The 24,952-nt window shown below is 41.7% G+C and overlaps 1 protein-coding gene across 1 annotated transcript in view; it reads left to right on the forward strand.

Annotated features, from left to right (window-relative positions):
- LOC126471248 (heat shock 70 kDa protein 14-like) overlaps nucleotides 1-24,952 on the forward strand; it is a 196,434-nt gene that overhangs the window by 150,252 nt on the left and 21,230 nt on the right. Inside the window, exons 5-6 of the mRNA XM_050099365.1 lie at nucleotides 7,606-7,864; nucleotides 18,009-18,224. Of these exons, the coding sequence (XP_049955322.1) occupies nucleotides 7,606-7,864; nucleotides 18,009-18,224 (475 nt within the window). The remainder of the gene's footprint in view (nucleotides 1-7,605; nucleotides 7,865-18,008; nucleotides 18,225-24,952) is intronic.

Here is a 24,952-nt window from a genome sequence, read left to right on the forward strand (position 1 = left end):
GTGAAACCCTCTCAGCCAGAGAGACCCAAGGAGCAGAGAGATAAGTCCAAAAAGAAGACCTCTATGACCAAGGAAATTGTGGTGGCACCCACACCACCGCTACCTACAAGGTCTGCATCTGGGGATGAGGTGGAGATGCTCGCATCTGCTGAGGACCTACAGTACTGGCCATAAAAATTGCTACACCACGAAGATGACGTGCTACAGACTCGAAATTCAACTGACAGGAAGAAGGTGCTGTGATATGCAAATGATAAGCTTTTCAGAGCATTCACACAAGGTTGGCACCGGTGGTGACACCTACAACGTGCTGACATGAGGAAAGTTTCCAACCAATTTCTCATACAAAAACAGCAATAGACCGGCGTTGCCTGGTGAAACGTTGTTGTGAAGCCTCGTGAAAGGAGGAGAAATGCCTACCATCACTTTTCCGACTTTGATAAAGGTCGGATTGTAGCCTATCGCGCTTGCAGTTTATCGTATTACTACATTGCTGCTCGCGTTGGTCGAGATCCAATGACTGTTAGCAGAATGTGGAATCGGTGGGTTCAGGAGTGTAATACGGAACGCCGTGCTGGATCCCAGTGGCCTCGTATCACTAGCAATCGAGAAGACAGGCATCTTATCTGCATGGCAGTAACAGATCATGCAGCCATGTCTTGATCCCTGAGTCAACGGATGGGGACGTTTGCAAGACAACAACCATCTGCATGAACAGTTTGACGACGTTTGCAGCAGCATGGACTATCAGCTCGGAGACCATGACTGCGGTTACCCTTGACGCTGCATCACAGACTGGAGCGCCTGCGAATGTGTACTCAACGACAAACCTTGGTGCACGAATCGCAAAACATCATTTTATCGAATGAATTCAGGTTCTGTTTACAGCATCATGATGGTCGCATCCGTGTTTGGCGACATCACGCTGAAAGCACATTGGAAGCGTGTATTCGTCATCGCCATACTGGCGTATCACCCGGCGTGATGGTATGGGCTGCCATTGGTTACACGTCTCGGTCACACCTTGTTCGCATTGACGGCACTTTGAACAGTGGACGTTACATCTCAGATGTGTTACGACCCGTGGCTCTACCCTTCATTCGATCCCTGCAAAACCCTACATTTCAGCAGTATAATGCACAACCGCATGTTGCAGGTCGTGTACAGGCCTTTCTGGATACAGAAAATGTTCGACTGCTGCCCTGGCCAGCACATTCTCCAGATCTCTCATCAATTGAAAACGTCTGGTCAATGGTGGCCAAGCAACTGGCTCGTCACAATACACCAGTCACTACTCTTGATGAACTGTGGTATTGTGTTGAAGCTGCATTGGCAGCTGTACCTGTACATGCCATCCAAGCTCTGTTTGACTTAATGCCCAGGCATATCAAGGCCGTTATAACGGCCAGAGGTGATTGTTCTGGGTACTGATTTCCCAGTCTCATGATGTCATCCTTCAGTGGAATCACGATGACTTTTTCCACCACCTGGCTGAGCTACAGCAACTGTTAAGCTTGACACCTGCTATCTACATTGCACTTCAGGAAACCTGGTTCCCGGCAGTGCAGACCCCTGCACTCCATGGCTATAAGGGATATTACAGGAACCGTAGCAACTATAATAGTGTGTCAGCTGGAGTTTGCATTTATGTCCTAAACTCAGTCTGTAGTGTAACAGTGCCCCTTCAAACCCCTCTTGAAGCAGTGGCCGTCAGCATAAGGGCGACACAGGAAATAACTGTCTGCAATGTATATCTTCCTCCAGATGGTGCAATACCCCTGAATGTATTAGCTGCACTGATTAATCAACTCCCTAAACCTTTCCTACTTTTTGGATATTTTAACACCGATAACCCCTTGTGGGGTGGCACCGTACTTAGTGGCCAAGGCAGTGATGTCGAAGCTTTACTGTCTCAGTTCGACCTCTTCCTCGTAAATACTGGGGCCACCACACATTTTATTGTGGCTCATGGTAGTTACTCAGCCATTGATTTATCCATTTGCAGCCCAGGACATCTCCCATATATCCACTGGAGAGCACATGACGACCTGTGCAGTTGTGACCACTTCCCCATCTTCCTGTCACGGCCCTGGCATCAGGCCAACGGTCACTTATCGAGATGGGTTTTTAAACAAGGTGGACTGGGAAACTTTCACCTCTGCGGGCACCATTGACTCTCCCCCACAGGGTAACATGGGTGTGATGGTTGAGCAGGTGACTACAACAGTCGTTAATGCAGAGGAAACGCAATCCCTTGCTCTTTTAGATGCCCCCTTGGTGGTTGACAGAAGTCACTGAGGCAATTAAGGAGCATCAGCGAGCTCTACAGCAGCATAAGTGGCACCCTTCCCTGGATCACCTCGTAGCCTTTAAGCGGCTCCTTGTCGGCGTTCGCCAGATTATCAAATTACGGATGGAGGAGTGTTGAGAGAGATAAGTCTCATCCATTGGATGTCGTACGTCACTTTCCCAAGTCTGGACGAAGATCAGACGTCTTTTTTGTACCATATCCCAACAGGTGTCCCTGGCATTAACATCAATGGTGTGTTGTCAACCGGCGCTAACGCGATTGCTGAGCACTATGCTTCAGGCTCTGCTTCGGCGATCTAACCCCCCCCCCCCCCCCCCCCCTTTTGCACCCTTAAACGGTGGATGGAAAGGAAAGCCCTCTCGTTCGCTACACCCCACAGTGAACCCTATAACGCCCCATTTACATAGTGGGAGCTCCTCAGTGCTCTTGCACATTGCCCTGACACAGCTCCTGGGCCAGATCAGATCCATGGTCAGATGATTAAACATCTCTCATCTGACTACAAGTGACATCTCCTTGTCATCTTCAATCGGATCAGTTGCGTCTCGTCTTTCCATCCCAGTGGTGGGAGAGCACCATCATTCCGATGCTTAAACTCGGTAAAAACCCGCTTGAAGTGGATAGCTATCAGACCATCAGCCTCACCAATGTTCTTTGTAAGCTCCTGGAGTGTATGGTGTGTCTGTGGTTGTGTTGGCTCCTGGAGTCACGTGGTCTACTGACTCCATGCCAGGGCGGCTTCCGCCAGGGTTGCTCTAACACTGATAATCTTGTGTCCCAAGAGTCTGCCATCTGAACAGCCTTTTCCAGATGCCAACACCTAGGTGCCGTCTTGTTTGATTTACAAAAAGCATATGACACCACCTGGCAACATCATATCCTTGCCACATTATACAAGTGTGGTCTCAGAGGCCCACTCCTGTTTTTTTTATCCAAAATTTCCTGTCACTTCATACTTTCCGTGTCTAGGTTGATGCCTCCCATAGTTCGCCCCATTTCCAGGAGAGAGGGGTCCTGCAGGGCTCCGTATTGAGTGTATCTCTATTTTTAGTGGCCATTAATGGTGTAGCAGCAGCTGTAGGGCCATCCGTCCCACTGTCCCTGTATGCAGACGACTTCTGAATTTCACACTGTTCCACCAGTATTGGTGTTGCTGAGTGGTGCCTACAGGGCGCCATCCACAAGGCGCAGTCATGGGCTCTAGCCCACGGTTTCCAGTTTTCGGCCGCAAAGTCGTGTATAATGCACTTCTGTTGGTGTTGTATTGTTCATCTGGAACCAGAACTTCACCTTAATGTCGATCCACTCACTGTAGTGGAGACATATCGATTCTTAGAACTGTTTTTTGACGCCCGATTGACTTGGCTTTCTCACCTCAGTCACCTTAAGCAGAAATGCTGGCAGCACCTCAATGCCCTTCGCTGCCTGAGCAACACCAATTGGGGTGCAGATCGCTGTGCGCTACTGCAGCTCTACAGAGCCCTTGTTCAATCCCGCCTTGAGTATGGGAGTGTGGTTTATGGTTCGGCTACACCCTCAGCATTGCGTTTGCTCGACCCAGTGCACCACTGTGGCGTTTGCCTAGTGACAGACGCTTTTAGGATGAGTCTGGTGAATAGTGTCCTGGTGGAGGCCGGAGTCCCTCCATTGCAGGTTAGGCGTGCACAGTTGCTCTCCAGTTACATTGCATACGTTTGTAGTTCTCTTGCGCATCTGAATTTCGGTCTCCTTTTCCTGCCCGTGGCGGTTCATCTCCTGCATCGGCGGCCCAGGTCAGGGCTTACACTTGCAGTTCGTGTTCAAACCCTTCTGTCTGAACTTCAGTTGTTGCCTTCACCACCTACACTTGAGGTTCATTCACGAACACCTCAGTCGTGTACATCTAGGCTGCAGCTTCGATTCTCGTCACGTACTGGGGCCACGAAGTGGTTTACACCAATGGCTCGATGGCTAATGGTCATGTTGGCTTTGCCTATGGTCACGGAGGACATATAGAGCAGCATTCCTTGCGTGATGGCTGCACCTGAGCTCAGTATTACGCCGCAAGGTTTTGTGGCTTTGGGAGACAGAATGGCATAACCTCAGTACGCACAGCAAGCTGCGTGCCCTTGAGGAAACTACGAATGTGTGGAAGACCTCTGTGCGTGCCTCTGCGTGCACATAAGGAAACTACGAATGTGTGGAAGACCTCGGTGCGTGCCTCTCACAGGGACTCTGTGTTTCTCTGTCGGCTCCGCATTGGCCATACGTGGCTGTCTCATGGTTACCTCCTCCTTCGTGATGACCCACCTCAGTGTCACTGTGGCTCACGAATGACAGTCGTCCATCTCTTGCCGGACTGCTCACTTTCCGCCGCTCTGCAGCGGACTTTTAACCTTCCCAGCACCCTACCTTCAGTGTTGGGCAATAATGCCTCAACAGCAGCTTTAGTTTTACATTTTATTCTTGAGGGTGTGTTTTATCATTTTCTCCAAGTTTTAGCACATGTCCTTCATCCCTGTGTGTCCTCCACCCTCCTGCTTTCAGGGTGGGGGTTTTAATGTGTTGCAGAGTGGCTGGCTTTTCCTTTTTATCCTCATTGTCAGCCAGCCATGGTAACATGCTTTTTTGATTTAAGATCTTCTACCTGTTTTTTGCGTCTTTGTGGTTTTCTTGTCCCCTTTTGTCCATTTAAGTGTGTTGACCTTCAGTCGTTGTCATTTTTCCTTTCATTCTGTTTGGTCTTGTCTCATTGTCTTACTCTCACCCTTGTGGCATTGTTTCCTTTGGAACAGTGGACCGATGACCTCATAGTTTGGTCCCTTCCTCACTCTTTTAAACCAACCAACTAGGCCACTCTTTGTGCAGTCTGTTGATTACTGGCTTGCCCAGCATTATTTGTGCCAGGTTCACTTAATTGGTACACTACATGGCTATGACAATTGAAACATGATGTCCTCCCTCTCTCTAAAAAAAAAAAAAAAGAAGAAGAAGAAAAGACCTTATAGATGTGTGCTGATAGGATGGATGACCATTGAGGCGAAATGGCCGTTAGTGGTAACCTCAGGTGAACCTGCCACACCGTAGTTTTATAACACCTACATAGGCAGTCAGTGCCCTCTATCTGGGTGGACTGTACAGAACCCAAGCTGTTTGTGGGAATGCATGTGGATCCCAACTAAGACGAAAGAAATATCTTCATGTTACGGGTGGGTCATTAGCAGTCACCAAAACCCTCTGGAACTGCACCAGGAAATTGAACTTTGATCATTGTTGAAAGGCACAATCTTGTCAGAATGTCTTTGTTGTGGAGTAGAAAAACACGATACCCTCAGCTACCATAAGGCCTTGTAAGTTGTAGGGACATCATGGACATTGACACTGCTGAACTGAAAAAGTAGTGGGGAATCGGAAGCATAACAGAAGAGAGGAATTTGATGATGTAAGTGAATGGTGAACTGTAGAGAACTGTTGCCTTCAGCGTAACATTCAGTTGGCTATCCTAGAACTCATCAAGGTTTTATTTATTATACTAAAAGTAAAACTTTAGGTACCCAATCTAATGTGGTGCTACAAATGCCAATGGTGTGGTAACACCACAGGAAAGACACCTTCAAAGCCACGACATTATGTTCAGTGCCAGACTTCTGTCTAAATTGCTCAGATAGTCAGCTGCTAGGAGCAGGCATTGTGTGGTATTTTTAGAAGAAACGAAAATTAAAAAAATTATGTTGGTCATTAAAATTTCCTGTACTGAGAAAGAAATAACATAATACCTTGCAACCTCCTCTGTTCTGCATCTACATACATACTCTGCAGGCCACCTAATGGTGCCCGACAGAGGGTAACTTGTACGAATGTTAGTCATTTTCTTTCCTGTTCCACTTGCAAACAGAGTGAGGGGAAAATGACTGTTCATATGCTACCATACGAGTCCTAATTTCTTTTAAATTGTCTGTGCAGTCCATATGTGATGCTATGTTGGTGGCAGTAGAATTGTTCTGCAGTTGGCTGCAGATGATGATTCTCTAAGTTCTCTCAGTAGTGTTTCGGGAAAAGAATGCCAGCTTTCCTCCGGGGATTACCATGTGGGTTCACGAAGTATCTCTGCAATACTTTCATGTTGATTGAACCTACTGGTAACAAATCTACCGACACGCTTTTGAATTGCTTTGATGTCTTCCTTTAATCCATCCTGATGTGGATCCCAAACACTCTAGCAGTACTCAATAATGGGTCTCACAAGTGATCTATACACTATTGCCTGCCCCCCCTCCCGTTTCCAGGGAAGAGAATGTTTTTATCACTTATATGAATGATATTCCATAACAGAATATTTGTTTGTAACCTATATAAAATCAGGTCACAGATATCAGGATATTTAGACTCAAAACTAAAGAAAATCCACTTCCGAACAACACTGTCTTCCATGCTCATGTGCAGTCAGGTGTCTGCTTATATGAACATGGTCTCCTATATAACGGACTTGTAAGAACTTTACAGTTAGTTGACTAGTTTTTGAAGCGATTGTCTCTGAAGCTGGGCGTTTTGCATTGAAATGCAATTTTGACGTTATTTTTGAATAGACTCGTCATTGATTTTGAAGGATATTATTGCGTTTTACTTAATAACGTGTACACATTTTATGGAAGCTTTAATGCTGCTTGGAAGTCCATGTTCAAAAGAAATGGACTTGGCTGTCTTTTAATCTAGGTACCTTAAATATCCTGTTAAATCATTGGGTCTTATCAATTGGTATGAGCCTCTTATGGTGGCTGTGAACCAGCACGCAATTAAGTTTTGCCATTTCATTCCCCCCCCGCCCCCTTTTTGTCATCTCCGCCTTTTGTGGTGCTACAATAAATGCAGAACACCATGTATTAAGAGATACAGTCTAAATGTGTGTATTTTTAAACAGTGGAGACATTGGGCCATAGTGTGTAGATGGAGGGGGGGGCGGGGAGGAGAGAGAGAGAGAGAGAGAGAGATTGTCTACATCTGACAAAGGACTTAGTATTTTAGCTTACAGTGTCAAACAGTCTTCTTTCAGTGTGCCTGTTTGCCACCAAGCACCTCCCATATGTGGTGAGTAGTAATCTATCTTTTTGATATGTAATTATCAGTTCCCTTAATTCTACTATAGAGTTTCTTATTGGAACACATCAAAAACTGAGCAGTTGTTGTGGTGAAAAACTACTATAACAACCTTAACTGTTTGCTTTCCAATTTTTTAATAAAAGAAGGAAGACTGACTAGTGATACCATTATTCAATATGTGTGGGCCATTTAAACATAATACTTTCTTCTTATTGCAGGAAATGGAAGTTGGATCCAAATGATAGTCGGCGTGCTATGGCTAAATTGTACAATGCTGCAGAGCAGTGCAAACACATTTTGTCCACAATGAGTACAGCTCATTGTTTTATTGAGTCTTTGTGTGAAGGAACAGACTTTAGCTACAATGTTACAAGAGCACGATTTGAAAATTTGATTAATGCAGCTGTGAAAATGTGCACTGCCCCCATAGAAGAAGCACTGAGCCAAGCAGGTATCGATTGCAGAGACATAAACAAGGTGAGTCATCTGGTAGAGTTACTACCATTTTACAACATTACCCTTTCTCCATCCCTTCCCCAGTCCCTCATACCCTTCCATGCCCCCAACCCTCCCATTTACCATTCCCTTTTGCACTGTGTAACAATTCTGAGTCAGGTGTTTCTTCTTGTGATAATGCTCATGTTCTATTTCTTATTTTTTATTTTATTTTATTATACTGTATTGCTCTTCTGTGTCAGTGATTCAAGGCTATGACCATAGCATCATACTTTCAGGTGAATTTTCAAGCTCTATGTCTACATATGTACTCGGCAAGCCATCTTATGGTGCATGACAGAAGGTACCTTGTACCAACACTAATCATTTCCTTTCCTGTCCACTTGCAAATAGAGCAAGGGAAAAAGCAACTGTCTACGTGCCTCCATATGAACTGTAATATCTCTTATCTTATTGTCATGGTCCTTAAGCAAAATGTACTACATTGATGGCAGTAGAATCATTCTTCAGTCAGCAGCAAATGCTGATTCTCTGACTTTTCTCAATAGTATTTCACAAAAAGAATGTGGTCTTCCCTCCAGGGATTTCCATTTCAGTTCACGAAGCACCTTAGTAATAATCATTTGTTGATCGAACCTACTGGTAACAAACCAAGCAGCCTGCCTGTGAATTGCTTCGATGCTTCCTTTTATGCGACCTGGTGGGGATCCCAAACACTCGAGCAGTACTCAAGAATGAGTTGTACTAGTATTCTATACTTGGTCTCCTTTATGGATGAACCACACATTCCACACGATATTAGGCAAGTGTACTAGTTTCTTTGGCTCTTCATTGTATGTCACAGATGCAAGGTTGTTGTGGTGGTGGTGGTGGTGGTGGTGGAGGTGGTGATGGTGATTTTACATTATTCTCCAGTCTTTTCACTTACCTATGTTTCCTGTTGTGTGTGTGTGTGTGTGTGTGTGTGTGTGTGTGTGTGTGTGTGTGTGTGTGTGTGTGTGTGTGTAAATTCTCAAAATATGTGAATGCATAATGTTTGCCTAAAAGAACAGACACCACAGTGCAGAATCTGCAGCTATGAAAAATTATATGTAAATTGAAGGGGGATAACTGCTGTCAGCTGCCGCAGGACGTTAAGTGGAATTGGTGGCGATGAGCGAAAATGTGTACTGGACCGAGACTCAAATCTGGGCTCTCCTGCATACTAGACAGGTGCAGTAACCACTGAACCATCCGGGACACAGTGTGAAATTTAAACTTCTGTGATTTCTCCAAATAAATGTAGGCAAATGCCAGAACAGTTCCCTTGAAAAGGATGTGGGCGATTTCGTTCCCGATACCTGCATACACTGAGCTCGTACTCTCACTTCCTTGTCATTGGTGGGCTATAAGACCCTAATCTTCACTTCTTCTTTTATTTACCATGAATATTGCTGTCTAGTGTATACCAGCAGCAAGTGCAAGGCAAATAAATGAGAATATTAGTTCATATGTCTTAGCTGCTTCAGTTCAATTGTCAAGATTTTCAGCTCCGATTAGTCTGTCGCAAGCTGTGCTGCTGTATGTAAGAAAGCAAAATGAGTGAACTCTGGAAGCACTCAGTATTTTTAGATATGTTGGTCACAGAATATGGGAAGTAGGCAGAACTTAAGAGCTCTTTTTTTTTATAGTGCATTTTGCCTGGTCTCAAGTTGATTATGGTTGTCTGATGTGTCAGTATGCTCAGTCATTCTAGATGAAAACCTGTGAAACAGTCAATCATGCGGAAATAGTGTTGGCCACCAAACCTTTTATGATCAGCTCCACTGTATGCTCTGAAGCTAGCAAACCACCTCTTGTAATTGCATAGCAGCTCATCATGGTGTGAGAAGATTATAAAGTTTCCTCAGTGCAGAAGACACAGGCACACCATATCGTCGGTCACCCATTGACAGAAAAACACACTGAATAACAATTTGTGAGCACGTATCGAGCCTTTGGAATACATAGAAGTCAGGGGAAGCTCATGGAGGCCAGACGGATTGAACTTTAAAAAGGTAAGTAGGTTATTAGTAAATGTTACTACATGCGACATAAGAGGGTGAACCTTCCATCTACTAGCCACAATTACAAGAATTGTGCAGTTAAACATCTCACATACAAAGTTGTAATTGCCGCATGTGCCTTTAGAGTTGTTACCAATGCAGAATGTAAAATTTATTAATCAAACTCTAGAACCTGACCTAATCCATTCCCTGGAATGATTTATTGCTGTGCAGGAAGGGGTCATTTCAGCCAAGCACTTAATGCAACACGTAGAGCATTTCAGAGAAGGATGACGACATATGACAATGATTGTGAGTGCTGCAGTACCAAGTGCTACAGTGGCTCTGACTCTGGTGCGTGTAGCTTTTATTCTTTTGAGGTGGAGAGCCAGTCATCAGCATAAACCACCAATACTCCAGGCTTTAGTAGACTAGATTCATAGAGCATAAGAGAAAGTGAGAGTATAACTTTGTAGTGTGAATGTAGAGTAGGTGTAAATTTAGGAGTAAGAGAAAAGGAAGCACTGGGACAAGCCATGAAGGTTTAAATTGCCAGAAGTGAAAACAAGTGCAAAAAGAAGACTTCTAAGCAAATAGCAATAAGCAGCTTAGTAAGAAAGATTTGATGCCGTATCTAACACGTCAGCAACTTGCTAGTTGTTTTGGGTATAAAATTTATTTGTAATTTGTACAAACAAGTAGTGTGATATGAAAATGGTGCGTCTTGTTCGTGTGCGTGTGTGTGTGTAAGGGGGGGGGTGGGTGCTTGTAAAGTAGTATAACACAATATAGTTAGCCTTTCTCAAATTCAAGGAAGCCATCGAGGCAACTATTTAATATCGGAAGAATTTTTTAATTAATATTGTATTTAACTTTTCTTGCAATATAAGACACACAGATAAATAACATTTACACTACCAGAAAAAAACTTTAATAATGAATGTAAAGTACATTCTTTTTGAAGCATGCAGAAATTTTTTAGATCTTCACTAATTTGTCAGGTCCTTTCTCTCCTAAATTATTTCTTAATTTTGACCAAACAAGCCAGTAGGTGGAGAAGATCCTCTCAATGGATGCAGTGCTAGCAGGGCAAGAAAAGGGGCCTAATAAAGTAATTGTAAGAATGGGTTACATTTTGAATAAGTTAATAATAGGAATTTTAATTGAACTATCATCAATGTGAAAAATAGAAAAAAACAATAAAACCCACAAAAACTAAATTTGACCCACTGGGTTGGATTTTTTTTTTAAATACCCATGTTTATCTCAACTCTCATGTATGGCCATATTAGAGTAAATCTGAGCAGTGCATTGCCACAGCTATGAAAGCAGGCGAGCACGGGATGTTGTCACTGTAATAATTCAACAAGGCCAGTGCAGTGTTTTGATGTAGGTTAGCTTGTTGAAACAGTGAACTCAGCAGTACTGCATATACTAATGCAGCAAAGGGCAAGGCAGTTGTCCAAACTGACAGTGGCAGTGGAGTTTTTGGATACGTGACTGATAGTGCTGCATATGCATGAATTCATGGTGCACTGCTATTGACAATAAGTACAAGTAATTTTTGTAATGGATTTATTCTTAGTCTTGCAGCCGAATTGGGGCGACAGGGTTTTGCCAAATGAGGATACCACGTGGACCTGCCAATAAAAAGTCACTGGTTTGAGGCCACAGATGGACAACAGCTCTATACACTAAGTCCCTCCCCACAATTAGTCCCAATTTGCAGTGGACTACACCAGGTCATCTCCAGTAGCATGGCTGGACCACTGCTCAGAGTGCAGCAGGTATCCACACTAGGCATCTTCACATGGTAGGCATCCCCTACTGTGACTCAGCTGGGTGTCAGCCAGGGCCACACAGCATCGTCAAGAACATGCTGCAAACGCTCGGGGCAAAAGCCGCATCAGTATTGTGTGGAATGTGAGCAGCCAGCACAGTGGAATTCAGTGGCCAGCTGGCCACTGATAGAGTCTATCGAGCAGCTGAGATGCCTCTATGTAAGAACTTGTTAGATTTGCAGCTGCCTTTCCTTGGAACCTCTCTGGCTCCCACCTCGCCTCCGTCGCCTGTTTGCACCGTGCTGGCTCGTAGCCACTCCACCCTGCACCAGGGAACACTGTAGTTAGCACACTGGATTCATATTCAGAAGGACCAGAATTCAAATCGACATCGAGCCATTCACATTTAGGGTTGTCATAGTCCCTCCCTCTCCCCCTCTGAAATAGATATAGCATTTGCTGGGATTGTTCGTTACAGAAAAGCTTGTCCTATTTCCTTCCTCATTTTGATCATATCTGTGCTTGTGTTCTCTCTCTCTAATTACAGTGAACGGTACATTGCAATCTATTATCTTCCTTTTCCTTTCTTTGTGGTTTTTGAGAAGGACAATGAGTGCTATTGCATCGGTTGTCACTTTGATTCCATACTAACCTGCAAGCACAAGGCTTCATTTCATATCAGTGTGATTCAAAGGAAGAATTTCACAGTAATTAAATTTCCAGAGATTTCCATGAATTTTGCGTTTAAGCAGGCAAAATATCTGCTTGCCATCTTCTTCCAGCGCAATGATGTGGAGCACATTTGGTAATGCACAATTCATCAGTTGTCATTTATAGAGTCTACTTTTCACAAATTTTTAATCCTGAAAGTGGTTCTTCATGTCAGAAGGTGACACTGGCATTGACAGACAGTCTGTCACTCCCTTGCCATTCCTAAAGCAGTTGACCTGATCTTAAACATATTTTATGTTGGCATCTTCTATACTGTTGCTGTTTTCCCCAATCTGTAAGACATGGTGTATACGACCCGGGACAACCGGGAGATCTGGGAAAAACCTGGGAATTTGTTCATCCAGGAGAAAACCAGGAAAAACCAGGGAATTTTTTAGAATTCTGGAAATTTTTCGTTGTTTTAGTTTCCAGTTAAATTTGTGTAACTTTGACTGGTAAGAACCAATACTCTAACAAAGGATATTACTGTATCCCACTACTCCAGAATAATACTGCAGCATTAAAACATGAACGAGAGAAAAAAATGAAAATAAAACTTAAATTGCAAACGAAATGCGCCATATAAATTAACACAGTGCACGTACAAGCGTCTGTCAACAGCAAAATGTGTTAAAGGCTGTAGGAAGACTATGCAATGCTTCATAACAACGAATTGCCTGCGATGAGTGTGACGTCACAACTGTTTAAATTAGATTCATTTAAGTAGTTACGAGCGGGCTCGTGCACACACGTATGAGTAATACCTTCTCCCGCTTCTGGCTACAGAAATGTGGCTGTTGGCTGTGCAAGCAGCAGTAGCAGCAACCAGTCACATGGGGTACCTGGAAAAAATTTACTGGCGCGCCCAAGCTGCCACATTCACGCGTGCGCAGCAGTCCTGGATCTGGTGGAGGGTGGAGGGGGGGGGGGGGGGCGGCAAACAGTTGTATCTGAACCGGGCAACAGTTGTGGGGGGAGAGGGCAGATTCATATTCTTGAGGGGGAAAAAACCTTTTACAAAGCACCTAACATCCAGCGCACGTCGGTCTGTCGATTGTTCATATGATTTTGAAATACACCTCTGCTGATTTTTGGACATTTTTGAACACATTCTAAGTTGATTTTTGAATGCGTGCATAGTGTACATGATATCTCTGCCAGGGGAATCCTCATCACATCTAGACATGAACTTTCCTCCAGACAAAACGGGACGGGGCTATACGAGCTGAGCGGAATAAAGCCGAACCGGTGAATGCCAACTGCTGCTTGTTTATGTGGTTGATTTGGTTTGCAAATGTTCAGCGTTGTTATAATTACTAGCGAAATCCATAGATTCAGATTACCAGAGTTGAAATAAATGACTAACAGGAATAACAGGTAAGAAAGTTTATGTATTACCTTCTCGGTGTATCCAAGAAAGTGAATTTTGACGGAAAATTTTTGGCCACATCACTACATTAGACAGGGCCAGTTGTAGTCACGAGCTAGCAGCTGCTTAAGTTCCATTCTAGGAGTAGTGCGGAAAATGCATTGTACGAACACATACTAACACCTAACCGGAGAATAATCGCTGGATAACTAAACCAGTGATTGTGGCAGGGTTAGTAAAGTTAAACGGAGAATGAGTTTTGACAGTAGTAGGAATAGTTACAGAGTTAGTGATGACAAGATTGTTTGTTAGTACGAGGAAGGAGAAGAAATGGGGACATCACACAAATTATGGAAGAATATGACGATTCCAAATTCATAAAAAAATTTTATTCTCGTGCATGAAACTGGAGCATATGAATGAAATTTGAAACTAGTTCCTAACATAAAGCTTTTTGATTGTAGTAGGAAAATAGATATTTTGTGTTGCTACTTCGTGAATTATATTGCTGTAATATAAAAATGATCATTATTGCCAAAAACAGTCTTCCTTATTTGGTGTGTGTTACAATTGCTGCAGTATTGGAATGGCCTATTTCATTTTATCCAGGAAACAGTGACAAAACAGATGTAGTTAGATTGAGAAACCACACCATTCTTGGGTACTATTTGTATTAACAGCTTTTTCAGTATTAGACGACATTTCGATTTATCATGTAGCAAAATGTTTGACAAACTTTGATGAGGTAATAGCTCTTTCGCAGAAAGGAAAGCACACCATGTAAAGCTGTAGCAAGATTAGAGAGAAAAATCACTAGGACCTAAGGATTGAAGAAATGTGTACTGTCTTGCATGTCTCTTGTCTTTACTGGTTTTAGGTATCCTATATTTAATTTTATGTCACACAGAAGAGCAAGTTATTAGCTAATAGGTAATAAAGAGTCCTGATTTTGTGAATAGTTCTCGTTCTCCTGGTTACAAATAATCCCATCCAGTATTAATTGCATTGCATGTTTTTTAAAAATAAGAGGGGCAGAATATCAAACTGACTGACTGGGAGAAGGAGAGACACTACAGGAATTTTAATTTCCACAGTCCTGAAATAGTTTGATGGGATCCGTTACAAAATATACACCTTTGAGTTACACAGAGCGAAATACAGTGATCTGTGGTATAAGAATGTTGTTTGAAGAGGCGTGGCACTGCACTTCGGCACACTTCAGACCAAATAACATCTCTTACATTTCCTCTCAGATATATGTTTTATGTATCAGACTCTTCAGAAAGATGTGCGCTACAAAATGAACTTTTTTGAAAATTTTTTTTTTTTTTTTATGTGTGCAGAGCAGTCTGAGCTATAGTGGAGGGTCTCTACGTGACACGTGTTTACGTTTAGTGATTTTTGTGTTTCCTCTTCGTTTACTGCTCTCACGTCAAATGAAAACAAGACAGATTTCTGTGGTTGGGAGCTATCAAGTGAATTAAAATACATTCACATAATTATGGTAGGCCAAAATGAGTTACTAGTTTCAGAATTTATTTTATTTCCACCTTTCTGACAGTCAAGCATTAATCACCTTGCAGAACAGTGTAGTTATTTTTGTCGGTTTTCTAAAGAAATTTGGCTTTTATTAAGCTTTCCTGCTGATGCAGTAAATTTGACACGCAGTGTTTAATTCCACTCCATTGGCTAGTTTCAACTGTTCACTGCATTTCAAGTGCACGATTCCATCTTCTAGCACGTACGGAATTATGCCATAATAAAGATCCAAACATGAGATAATACAGTACTGGTACTCCAAGAAAATTTACATCCTGAAAACCACACTGAAAAGCTTAATATGAGGTTGAGGCCTACATCATTGGGAATCTGGACATGCGAATGTGCGCTTTAAGTCAAACTGTGCTTTTTAGTATGGTTCACGAACTTCCGATGCTCTTGGTGTGTCCTCTGATGTCTTGTTTCTCTTATGACATAATGTAAGAAAGATCTTTTAATGTTTTAAATCTACAAACATACGGGCTTCCTACGTCACCGTAGCTGTGCAAGCGTGGTGACGCCTCTTATCTGGTGCTCTCTGGCAACTGCTGAAATGAATCTATTTTTAACAGGTCGCAGTAAAATATTGAGAATTGCGGTTCGAAAAGCGATATTTTCAAAGTAAATTTCCTTTTACGCAAAAGGAACTATGTGCAAGAATGTACAATGAATTTCTTAAATCGCAGAGTGTTTGCTCTCATTTAAAAATCAACTCTTTGATGACGAGCCATTTAGAAGAATTTTGAGCCCAGAAGATCAGAGATTTATGTCGGTATTAAAAATTTTACTGGCGTATTTGTGTGATGTATCTTAAAGTGGAACATGCACTAAACAGATCAACATTATATGTGAAAGCTTAGCTTCTCCTGTAGCTTATTAATATTCGAGACAAATATTCTATGTGAAAGCTTTGCTTTTCGTGTAGCAACACTATGGATATTAACTTAAGCCATCAACTTTTTCTTTGGTGGAATTCGAATTTATACTTTCTTAATACAAAAATATGCAGCATACATGTTGCTGCCCAGAATGTGTTTTTTTCCCCCTGAGTTTCATTTTGTAAAGTGCTGAGAAATTCTATGCTGCTGTATAAAACCATATCCGTTGAAAGGATTGACAAGTTTTACAGTTCTGACGGAAAGTATAATGTCACTTAACAGGGAAAAAGTGTATTTTCACACGGGAGAAAATGTATTTTTCACTGGGAGATCCAGGAATTTTTTCTCCTTGTCCCCGTATACACCCTGTAAGAGATCTGTGTGTTCCATAATTGTTCTATTCCAATGTTATAAGACTTATTCCACTGTCTACAGTAGATACCCTGTGGAGAGTTTGCTGTGTGAATGCCATGACATGTATCAAAATGGCCATGTGCACTGATGTACATCCAGCACACATTGACACTGATATAAAGGAAAATTGGCTGCTCTTTTGGCTAGGCCATGTACCTTTTGTAGCTCATACAGTATATTCTGTATATTGTGTCTTTTGTGATGTACGTAGATTGCTGGGCTTCGTTTAGAAGGAAGATATCAACTCAAACTAACATTTATTTGTCTTGTAAAGTAGTTTTTTCTGTCAGATTTATACCTTTTGTGTTTATATTTTGAGATGTCTTACACATGAAGCTGTTCTCATCCTTATTGGTAACAGGTATAGTTGATTTGAAATAAATTTGTGATTGACTGTTCAGTGAGTCAAAATATGGGGAAGAGGCAACATACAATTGTTGTTCTTTGTTGCACTGCACATGCTTATTGTGATGCTGTCTCTAGAGAGCATGAGGATTTATAAGTGATACCATACTGCAAATTGTCTAGCATTGCTGCTGCTCCTCCATTGACTCACTTGTGAAACACAAAGCTGTTTCTGTCAAACAAAGTGTGCTACTTTACATATCATTTCACCTCTGTTATGATCTCTTCAAATACTAGTGTCTCCGTTTTCTTGTAATGAAGACGAAATACAAATTGAAGCAAACCGTTCTCTTATTTTTGTACAGCAAGTAAATGAATGATCTCTCATCATCCATTTGCACTTTTTGTACATCATCCACCTTTAATATACGTCCATGATTCTGCCTGAGATTTTGTATAATGTTTGTATGAGATTTGTCTTAGTGGATGGCGCACTATTGTTTTCCAGCATTTGTATACAAGAATTCGTTTCCTGACGGATGCATCATTGTAGCACCTGGTTATTGAAATATATTGTTCTGTGTCAGTTTTGGGACAGAATGATCCATAAAGTGAAACAGCATGACTCTGTTATAGTTATGCTAAATAGCTTACAAATTACTGACAGATTGCTATTTACCGTAAGCATTGTGGCCCGAGATGCTGGAAATGGTGGCTGTGTGTGTGTGTGTGTGTGTGTGTGTGTGTGTGTGTGTGTGTGTGTGTGTGTGTGTGTGTGTGTGTGTGTGTTTGCCTTCTACTTATGAAGCTGTGGCCAAAAGCTATAAGTGAGTGTCTTTTAATTGTGTTGTCTGCAACTTGTTGTTTCTTCTTCACAGTAAGTAGCAATCTGTCTTTTCCTACATTGCTGATATTCTTTTCTGGAGTTTCCATTGTTTGATTACACATTACTGAATTGTTTAAGAATTACTATATTGACGAGAGTAAGATTTATGTTACTAGTTACATAAGCTCCCACTTGTATGTCTATTTAACTTTTCAGACCTTTTCTTATTTCTACTAATGTTATGAGTGTACTACAGAATTGTGAAATATTTCTTTTAGGTGCTCCTGTGCGGTGGATCTGCGAAAATCCCGATAATTCAGCAATCTGTCTCAGAAATGTTTCCCAATTCAGAGTTATTATGTAGTGTAAATCCTGATGAACTGATTGCCCTGGGTGCTGCGAAGCATGGTAGTTATCTGAAAGAACCATTTGACCCAGGTTGTGATCATCTATCATATGATATCCCAGTTGTAACAAAATCAATTTTTATGAAGGTAAGGAACTCAGTTAGTGTAGTTCTGATTTAGTCCTATATCATCACATGATCTCCTTGTGAAGATCAGCAGTTAGGAACTTCTTGAGTGGCTTTGAATGGTTGGTGTGCGTAAATACTTTTATTATTATTATTTCTTTACTTTCTCAGACGTTAAGTCTGGTTAAAAATGGGACGTGACGCGGACCTTGATCAAGCGTCACTACCTTTTAACTGTACGGTATATGTTATATTGCATTTAGGAACTTTCGGGTAATTGAACATGTATCAATAATTACGGATTTCTGTAATTGTATATATAAGTTTGGATGTAGCTGTGCTGTATTGATGTAATGGTGGATATTGTGTGGTATGACTCCTGTAGTTGATAGTATAATTGGTATGATGTCAACTTTATTCTGATGCCACATGTCCTTGACTTCCTCAGCCAGTTGGATGTATTTTTCAATTTTCTCTCCGGTTTTCTTTTGTATATTTGTTGTATTGGGTATGGATATTTCAATTAGTTGTGTTAATTTCTTCTTTTAGTGGTGAGTATGATGTCAGGTTTGTTATGTGTTGTTGTTTTGTCTGTTATAATGGTTCTGTTCCAGTATAATTTGTATTCATCATTCTCCAGTACATTTTGTGGTGCATACTTGTATGTGGGAACGTGTTGTTTTATAAGTTTATGTTGTAAGGCAAGCTGTTGATGTATTATTTTTGCTACATTGTCATGTCTTCTGGGGTATTCTGTATTTGCTAGTATTGTACATCCACTTGTGATGTGATCTACTGTTTCTATTTGTTGTTTGCAAAGTCTGCATTTATCTGTTGTGGTATTGGGATCTTTAATAATATGCTTGCTGTAATATCTGGTGTTTATTGTTTGATCCTGTATTGCAATCATGAATCCTTCCGTCTCACTGTATATATTGCCTTTTCTTAGCCATGTGTTGGATGCGTCTTGATCGATGTGTGGCTGTGTTAGATGATACGGGTGCTTGCCATGTAGTGTTTTCTATTTCCAATTTACTTTCTTCGTATCTGCTGATGTTACATGATCTAAAGGGTTGTAAAGGTGGTTATGAAATTGCAGTGGTGTAGCCGATGTATTTATATGAGTGATTGCTTTGTGTATTTTGCTAATTTCTGCTCGTTCTAGAAAGAATTTTCTTAAATTGTCTACCTGTCCATAATGTAGGTTTTTTATGTCGATCAATCCCCTTCCTCCTTCCTTTCTGCTTAATGTGAATCTTTCTGTTGCTGAATGTATGTGATGTATTCTATATTTGTGGCATTGTGAACGTGTAAGTGTATTGAGTGCTTCTAGGTCTGTGTTACTCCATTTCACTACTCCAAATGAGTAGGTCAATATTGGTATAGCATAAGTATTTATAGCTTTTGTCTTGTTTCTTGCTGTCAGTTCTGTTTTCAGTATTTTTGTTAGCCTTTGTCTATATTGTTCTTTTAGTTCTTCTTTAATATTTGTATTATCTATTCCTATTTTTTGTCTGTATCCTAGATATTTATAGGCATCTGTTTTTTCCATCGCTTCTATGGAGTCACTGTGGTTATTCAATATGTAATCTTCTTGTTTAGTGTGTTTTCCCTTGACTATGCTATTTTTCTTACATTTATCTGTTCCAAAAGCCATATTTATATCATTGCTGAATACTTCTGTTATCTTTAGTAATTGGTTGAGTTGTTGATTTGTTGCTGCCAGTAATTTTAGATCATCCATGTCTAGCAAATGTGTGATTTTGTGTGGGTATGTTCCAGTAATATTATATCCATAATTTGTATTATTTAGCATGTTGGATAGTGGGTTCAGAGCAAGACAGAACCAGAAAGGACTTAATGAGTCTCCTTGGTATATTCCACGCTTAATCTGTATTGGCTGTGATGTGATGTTATCTGAATTTGTTTGAATATTAAGTGTGGTTTTCCAGTTTTTCATTACTATGTTTAGAAACTGTATCAATTTAGGATCTACTTTGTATATTTCCAATACCTGTAGTAACCATGAGTGGGGTACACTATCAAAGGCTTTTTGGTAATCAATGTATGCGTAGTGTAGTGACCTTTGTTTAGTTATAGCTTGATATGTCACCTCTGCATCTGTTATCAGTTGCTCTTTACATACTCGTGCTCCTTTGCAGCAGCCTTTTTGTTCTTCATTTATAATTTTGTTCTGTGTTGTATGTGTCATTAATTTCTGTGTAATGACTGAAGTTAATATTTTGTAGATTGTTGGTAGGCATGTTATGGGGCGATATTTAACTGGGTTTGCTGTGTCTGCTTGATCTTTAGGTTTCAGATAGGTTATTCCATGTGCAAGTGTATCAGGGAATGTGTATGGGTCTGCATTGTAACTGTTAAATAATTTAGTTAGATGTGAATGTGTTGAGGTGAACTTCTTTAGCCAGTAATTTGCTATTTTATCATTTCCAGGGGCTTTCCAATTGTGTGTAGAATTAATTGCTTGGGTGACTTCATGTTGCAAAATTATCACTTCAGGCACTTGTGGTATCATCTTGTATGTGTCTGTTTCTGCTTGTATCCATCGTGCATGCCTGTTATGTTGTACCGGGTTTGACCGTATGTTGCTCCAGAAGTGTTCCATGTCTGTTATGTTTGGTGGATTGTCTATTTTAATGTGTGTGTTATCTATTGTCTGGTAAAATTTCTTTTGGTTTGTGTTGAACGTTTGGTTTTGTTTCCTTCTATTTTCCGTTTTTTTGTATCTTCTAAGTCGTTTGGCCAATGCTTGTAATTTCTGCTTCTTTTCATCTAATTGCTCTATTGCTTCTTGTTGTGAGATTTTACCTAACCTTTTTCGTTTTTTGTCTGATATTTCATTTCTTATAAATTGTGTTAGCTGTCCGATGTCTTTTCTCAGTTTTTCTATTCTGATCTGTAGCCCGTGTTGCCATGCTGGTTTTGTGGGTTTCTTCTGTGTATTGGTTTGTTCTGATCTCTGCCTAGTGTGTATATTTAGTGTAGTGAGTGCTCCTATATAAACCAATAGTTGTAACTCTTCCATAGTTGTATTTTCATTTATTTTGTTGTGTATGATTTTGTTGATAGTTTTTATTGTTGTTTCGACTTGTGGGTTATTTGGCGGTCTATGCAAGAATGGTCTGATGTCTGTATTTGTGTCTTTGTATTCTATATATGTCAGCTGAAATTTCTCTTCTATATCTAACACGTGTGTCTCTTCGTGTTCTATTTGTGCTTGTTCTGGTGGCTGTCTTAAGATTTCGTTTTCCTCTGATTGTTTAATTGATGCGTGTTGGTCTTTGTTTGTTTGCTCTGGCTTTTGTTGAAGTTTGGAGAACAAACCTTCACCAAGGAGTCAAAAAGTATATTGCTCCCTCCTACGTATATCTCGCGAAGAGACCATGAGGATAAAATCAGAGAGATTAGAGCCCATACAGAGGCATACTGACAATCTTTCTTTCTACACGAACAATAAGAGACTGGAATGGAAGGGAGAACCCGATAGAGGTACTCAAGGTATCCCCCGCCACACACAATCTGGTGTCTTGCAGAGTATGGATGTAGATGTAGATATTACTATATAACTCATTCCTTGAATATAATAGAGGGAAACATTCCACGTGGGAAAAATATATTTAAAAACAAAGATGATGTGACTTACCAAACGAAAGCGCTGGCACGTCGGTAGACACACAAACATGCACACAAAATTCTAGCTTTCGCAACCAGCGGTTGCTTCGTCAGGAAAGAGGGAAGGAGAGGGAAAGACGAAAGGATGTGGGTTTTAAGGGAGAGGGTAAGGAGTCATTCCAATCCCAGGAGCGGAAAGATTTACCTTAGGGGGAAAAAAAGGACAGGCACACACTCGCGCACACTCACACATATCCATCCGCACATACACAGTCACAAAACTGTGAGACTGTGTATGTGCGGGTGGATATGTGTGTTTGTGCGCGCGCGCGCGAGTGTATACCCCTTTTTTCCCCCTAAGGTAAGTCTTTCTGCTCCCGGGATTGGAATGACTCCTTACCCTCTCCCTTAAAACCCACATCCTTTCGTCTTTCCCTCTCCTTCCCTCTTTCCCGACGAAGCAACCGCTGGTTGCGAAAGCTAGAATTTTGTGTGCATGTTTGTGTTTGTTTGTGTGTCTATCGACGTGCCAGCGCTTTCGTTTGGTAAGTCACATCATCTTTGTTTTTAAATATAACTAATTCCTTGATGTGATAACAATCCATTTTTATATTTCAAGAAGAAAACTTAAGTTCACATTGTCATAAACAAGGGTATTTCATATAAGGAGGTAAAAAGCTAATAATTATAGTGGAAAACTAGTTGAAATGGAATTGTTGCAATTTACATCACATAAAGAACTTAAACTTTAGGATTAAAGACCACTCGATGAAACGCAGAAGTGTTGGGATGTTGACAGGCACAGACAAAAGAAAGAACACTTGCAGACTTTTGTAGTTATCCATTGAAGAGTTAGAGTATAACACACACACATATACACACACACACACACACACACACACACACACACACACACACACACACACACACACTCACACACACACAAAATAGACTAATGGTGCCAATGCTGTTTTGCGGCAGATGCAGTGGTTGTGATGGGGGTAGAACATGCTGGGTGCTTGGATTGGGCCTTGGTCTGCCACAGGGATATAATCCCTGTGTCATGGGGTTGGGAGTTAGGGTTGGCATAGGGATGGGCTAGGCTGTTCTGTAGTTTGGGTGAGCGACAGAACACCACTTTAGGAGGGATGGGAAGGATCTCTGGTAGGATGTCCCTCATTTCAGAGCAGGATGAGATATAATCATAGCCCTGGCGATGGATATGGTTCCATTGTTCCAGCCAGGGTGATGCAGGTTCACAAGGGAAGTGCTGCTTTGTAACTGACTTGTAGGGATTGTGGTAGGATTGGGGATGTGTGAGGCAATGGCACAGTAAATATGTTTGTGGACTAGGTTTGGGGATGGGGGTTGTATCATGTGTCTGTGAAAACCGTTGTGAAGGCTTCAGCATGTTGAGCAAGGGGGTTCTCACCACTGCAGATATGTCATCCTTGGGTGGCTACACAGCATGCGAGAGATTTTTTCTTGTGAAAGGGATAACAGCTGTTGAAATACAAGTATCGTTGGTGGTTAGTCAGTTTAATGTGGACAGAAGTGTGGATGGAGCCATCAGAGAGGTGGATGTCAGCATGCAGGAAGGGTACACGTTTCATAGAGAAGGACCAGGTGAAACGTAGGGGAGGAAAAGGCGTTAAGGTTGTGAAGGAATGTAGATAAGTTTCAACCCCACCCCCACCCCACTGAACCTAGTCAATGAACAGATTTCCTGTGCCATATCCTCACACACCCTCAATCCTTCCACCACCCCAAAAATCAGTTACAAAGAACGGCCCCCTTTGTCACCCAGTATCACCTTGGACTGGAACAACTGAAATATACCTTTCCCCGGAGCTTTGATTATCTCTCATCCTACGCTGAAATGAGGGACATTCTATCCAAGATCTTTCCTACCCCTCCTAAAGTAGTGTTCTGTCACCTATCCACCCTACACAACATGCTAGTCCATCCCTATGCCACTCCCAACCACTTGACACAGGGATTATATCCGTGTAGCAGACAAAGCTGCAAAACCTGCCTAATCCATCCACCCTGCACCACCTCCTCCAGTCCTGTCACAGGCATTTCCTACCCCATCAGAAGCCAGGCAACCTGTGAAAGCAGCCATTACTCTGCTGCAAACGCAGGACAATCCTTTATGTCAGTATGACTACCAAGCAATAGTTGCAGATGAGTCATCTTGAAAACACATCATCCAGTCCCATAATCATCCTGGCCTCATTATTTGGTAACCCACTGCCCCTGCACACTTCAACTAACATGCCCCAGGGGGCTCAGAATTCTTCCATGAGTTCGTGCATGGTGCTCACAGGGCCCCAAGTTACTGCAAACCATTCTTCCTTCCTGGGCTGCAGTTCCTTCCCAGTGTCCTTTCATTGCCTTCTCTCCTTCCCCGCTGCCACCTCCTCCCCCTTCCTCGATTATCTTATTTACGTCGACCTGGCTATCTATCTGGTTTCCTGTATTCCTTGCAGTTTTGTTTCCCTCGCTTTTTCTCTTTCATCCTTTTTGGCGTTATTGTTCCCTCTTTGTGGTTTGACCCCACTTCTAAATTTTCTTATATGAATGTGTAGTGTCTGTTCTTTTGAAGCAACAGACACCACACAGATCCCACAGCTGTGAACACTATATGTAATTGGTAGGAGACATTAAGTGGAATCAGCGGCATCAAGCGAAAATGTGTACTGGATGGGTATTTGAGCCCGGGATCTCCTGCTTACTAGGGAGGTGCGATAACCATTGCGACATCCAGGACACAGCATTATCGCAACTGCGTGAACTACTTTGGTACGTCTCATGGCCAATCCACACTCCCGCCAAGCGGTAACTATCTGCAGTCCCTGTCAATTATACTCCCGTCGCTACTCAGTTTCCCACAGGAGGTCAGATGTATTTCATGCATTCACACTGAAGAAAGTGGATCCATTGCCCGTCCAGACTTACGTGAATGCGTAGTGTTTGTTCCTTCAAAAGAACACACACCACGTAGCTACTGCAACTGTGAACACTATTTGTAAATGGAAGGGCGGTCACTGCTGTCAGCTACACAGGGACATTAAGATGATTCCACTTAATGTCCCACTGCAGCTGACTGCAGTT

This window comes from Schistocerca serialis, chromosome 3 (genome assembly GCF_023864345.2).
Source record: "Schistocerca serialis cubense isolate TAMUIC-IGC-003099 chromosome 3, iqSchSeri2.2, whole genome shotgun sequence".
NCBI classification, from domain to species: domain Eukaryota; kingdom Metazoa; phylum Arthropoda; class Insecta; order Orthoptera; family Acrididae; genus Schistocerca; species Schistocerca serialis.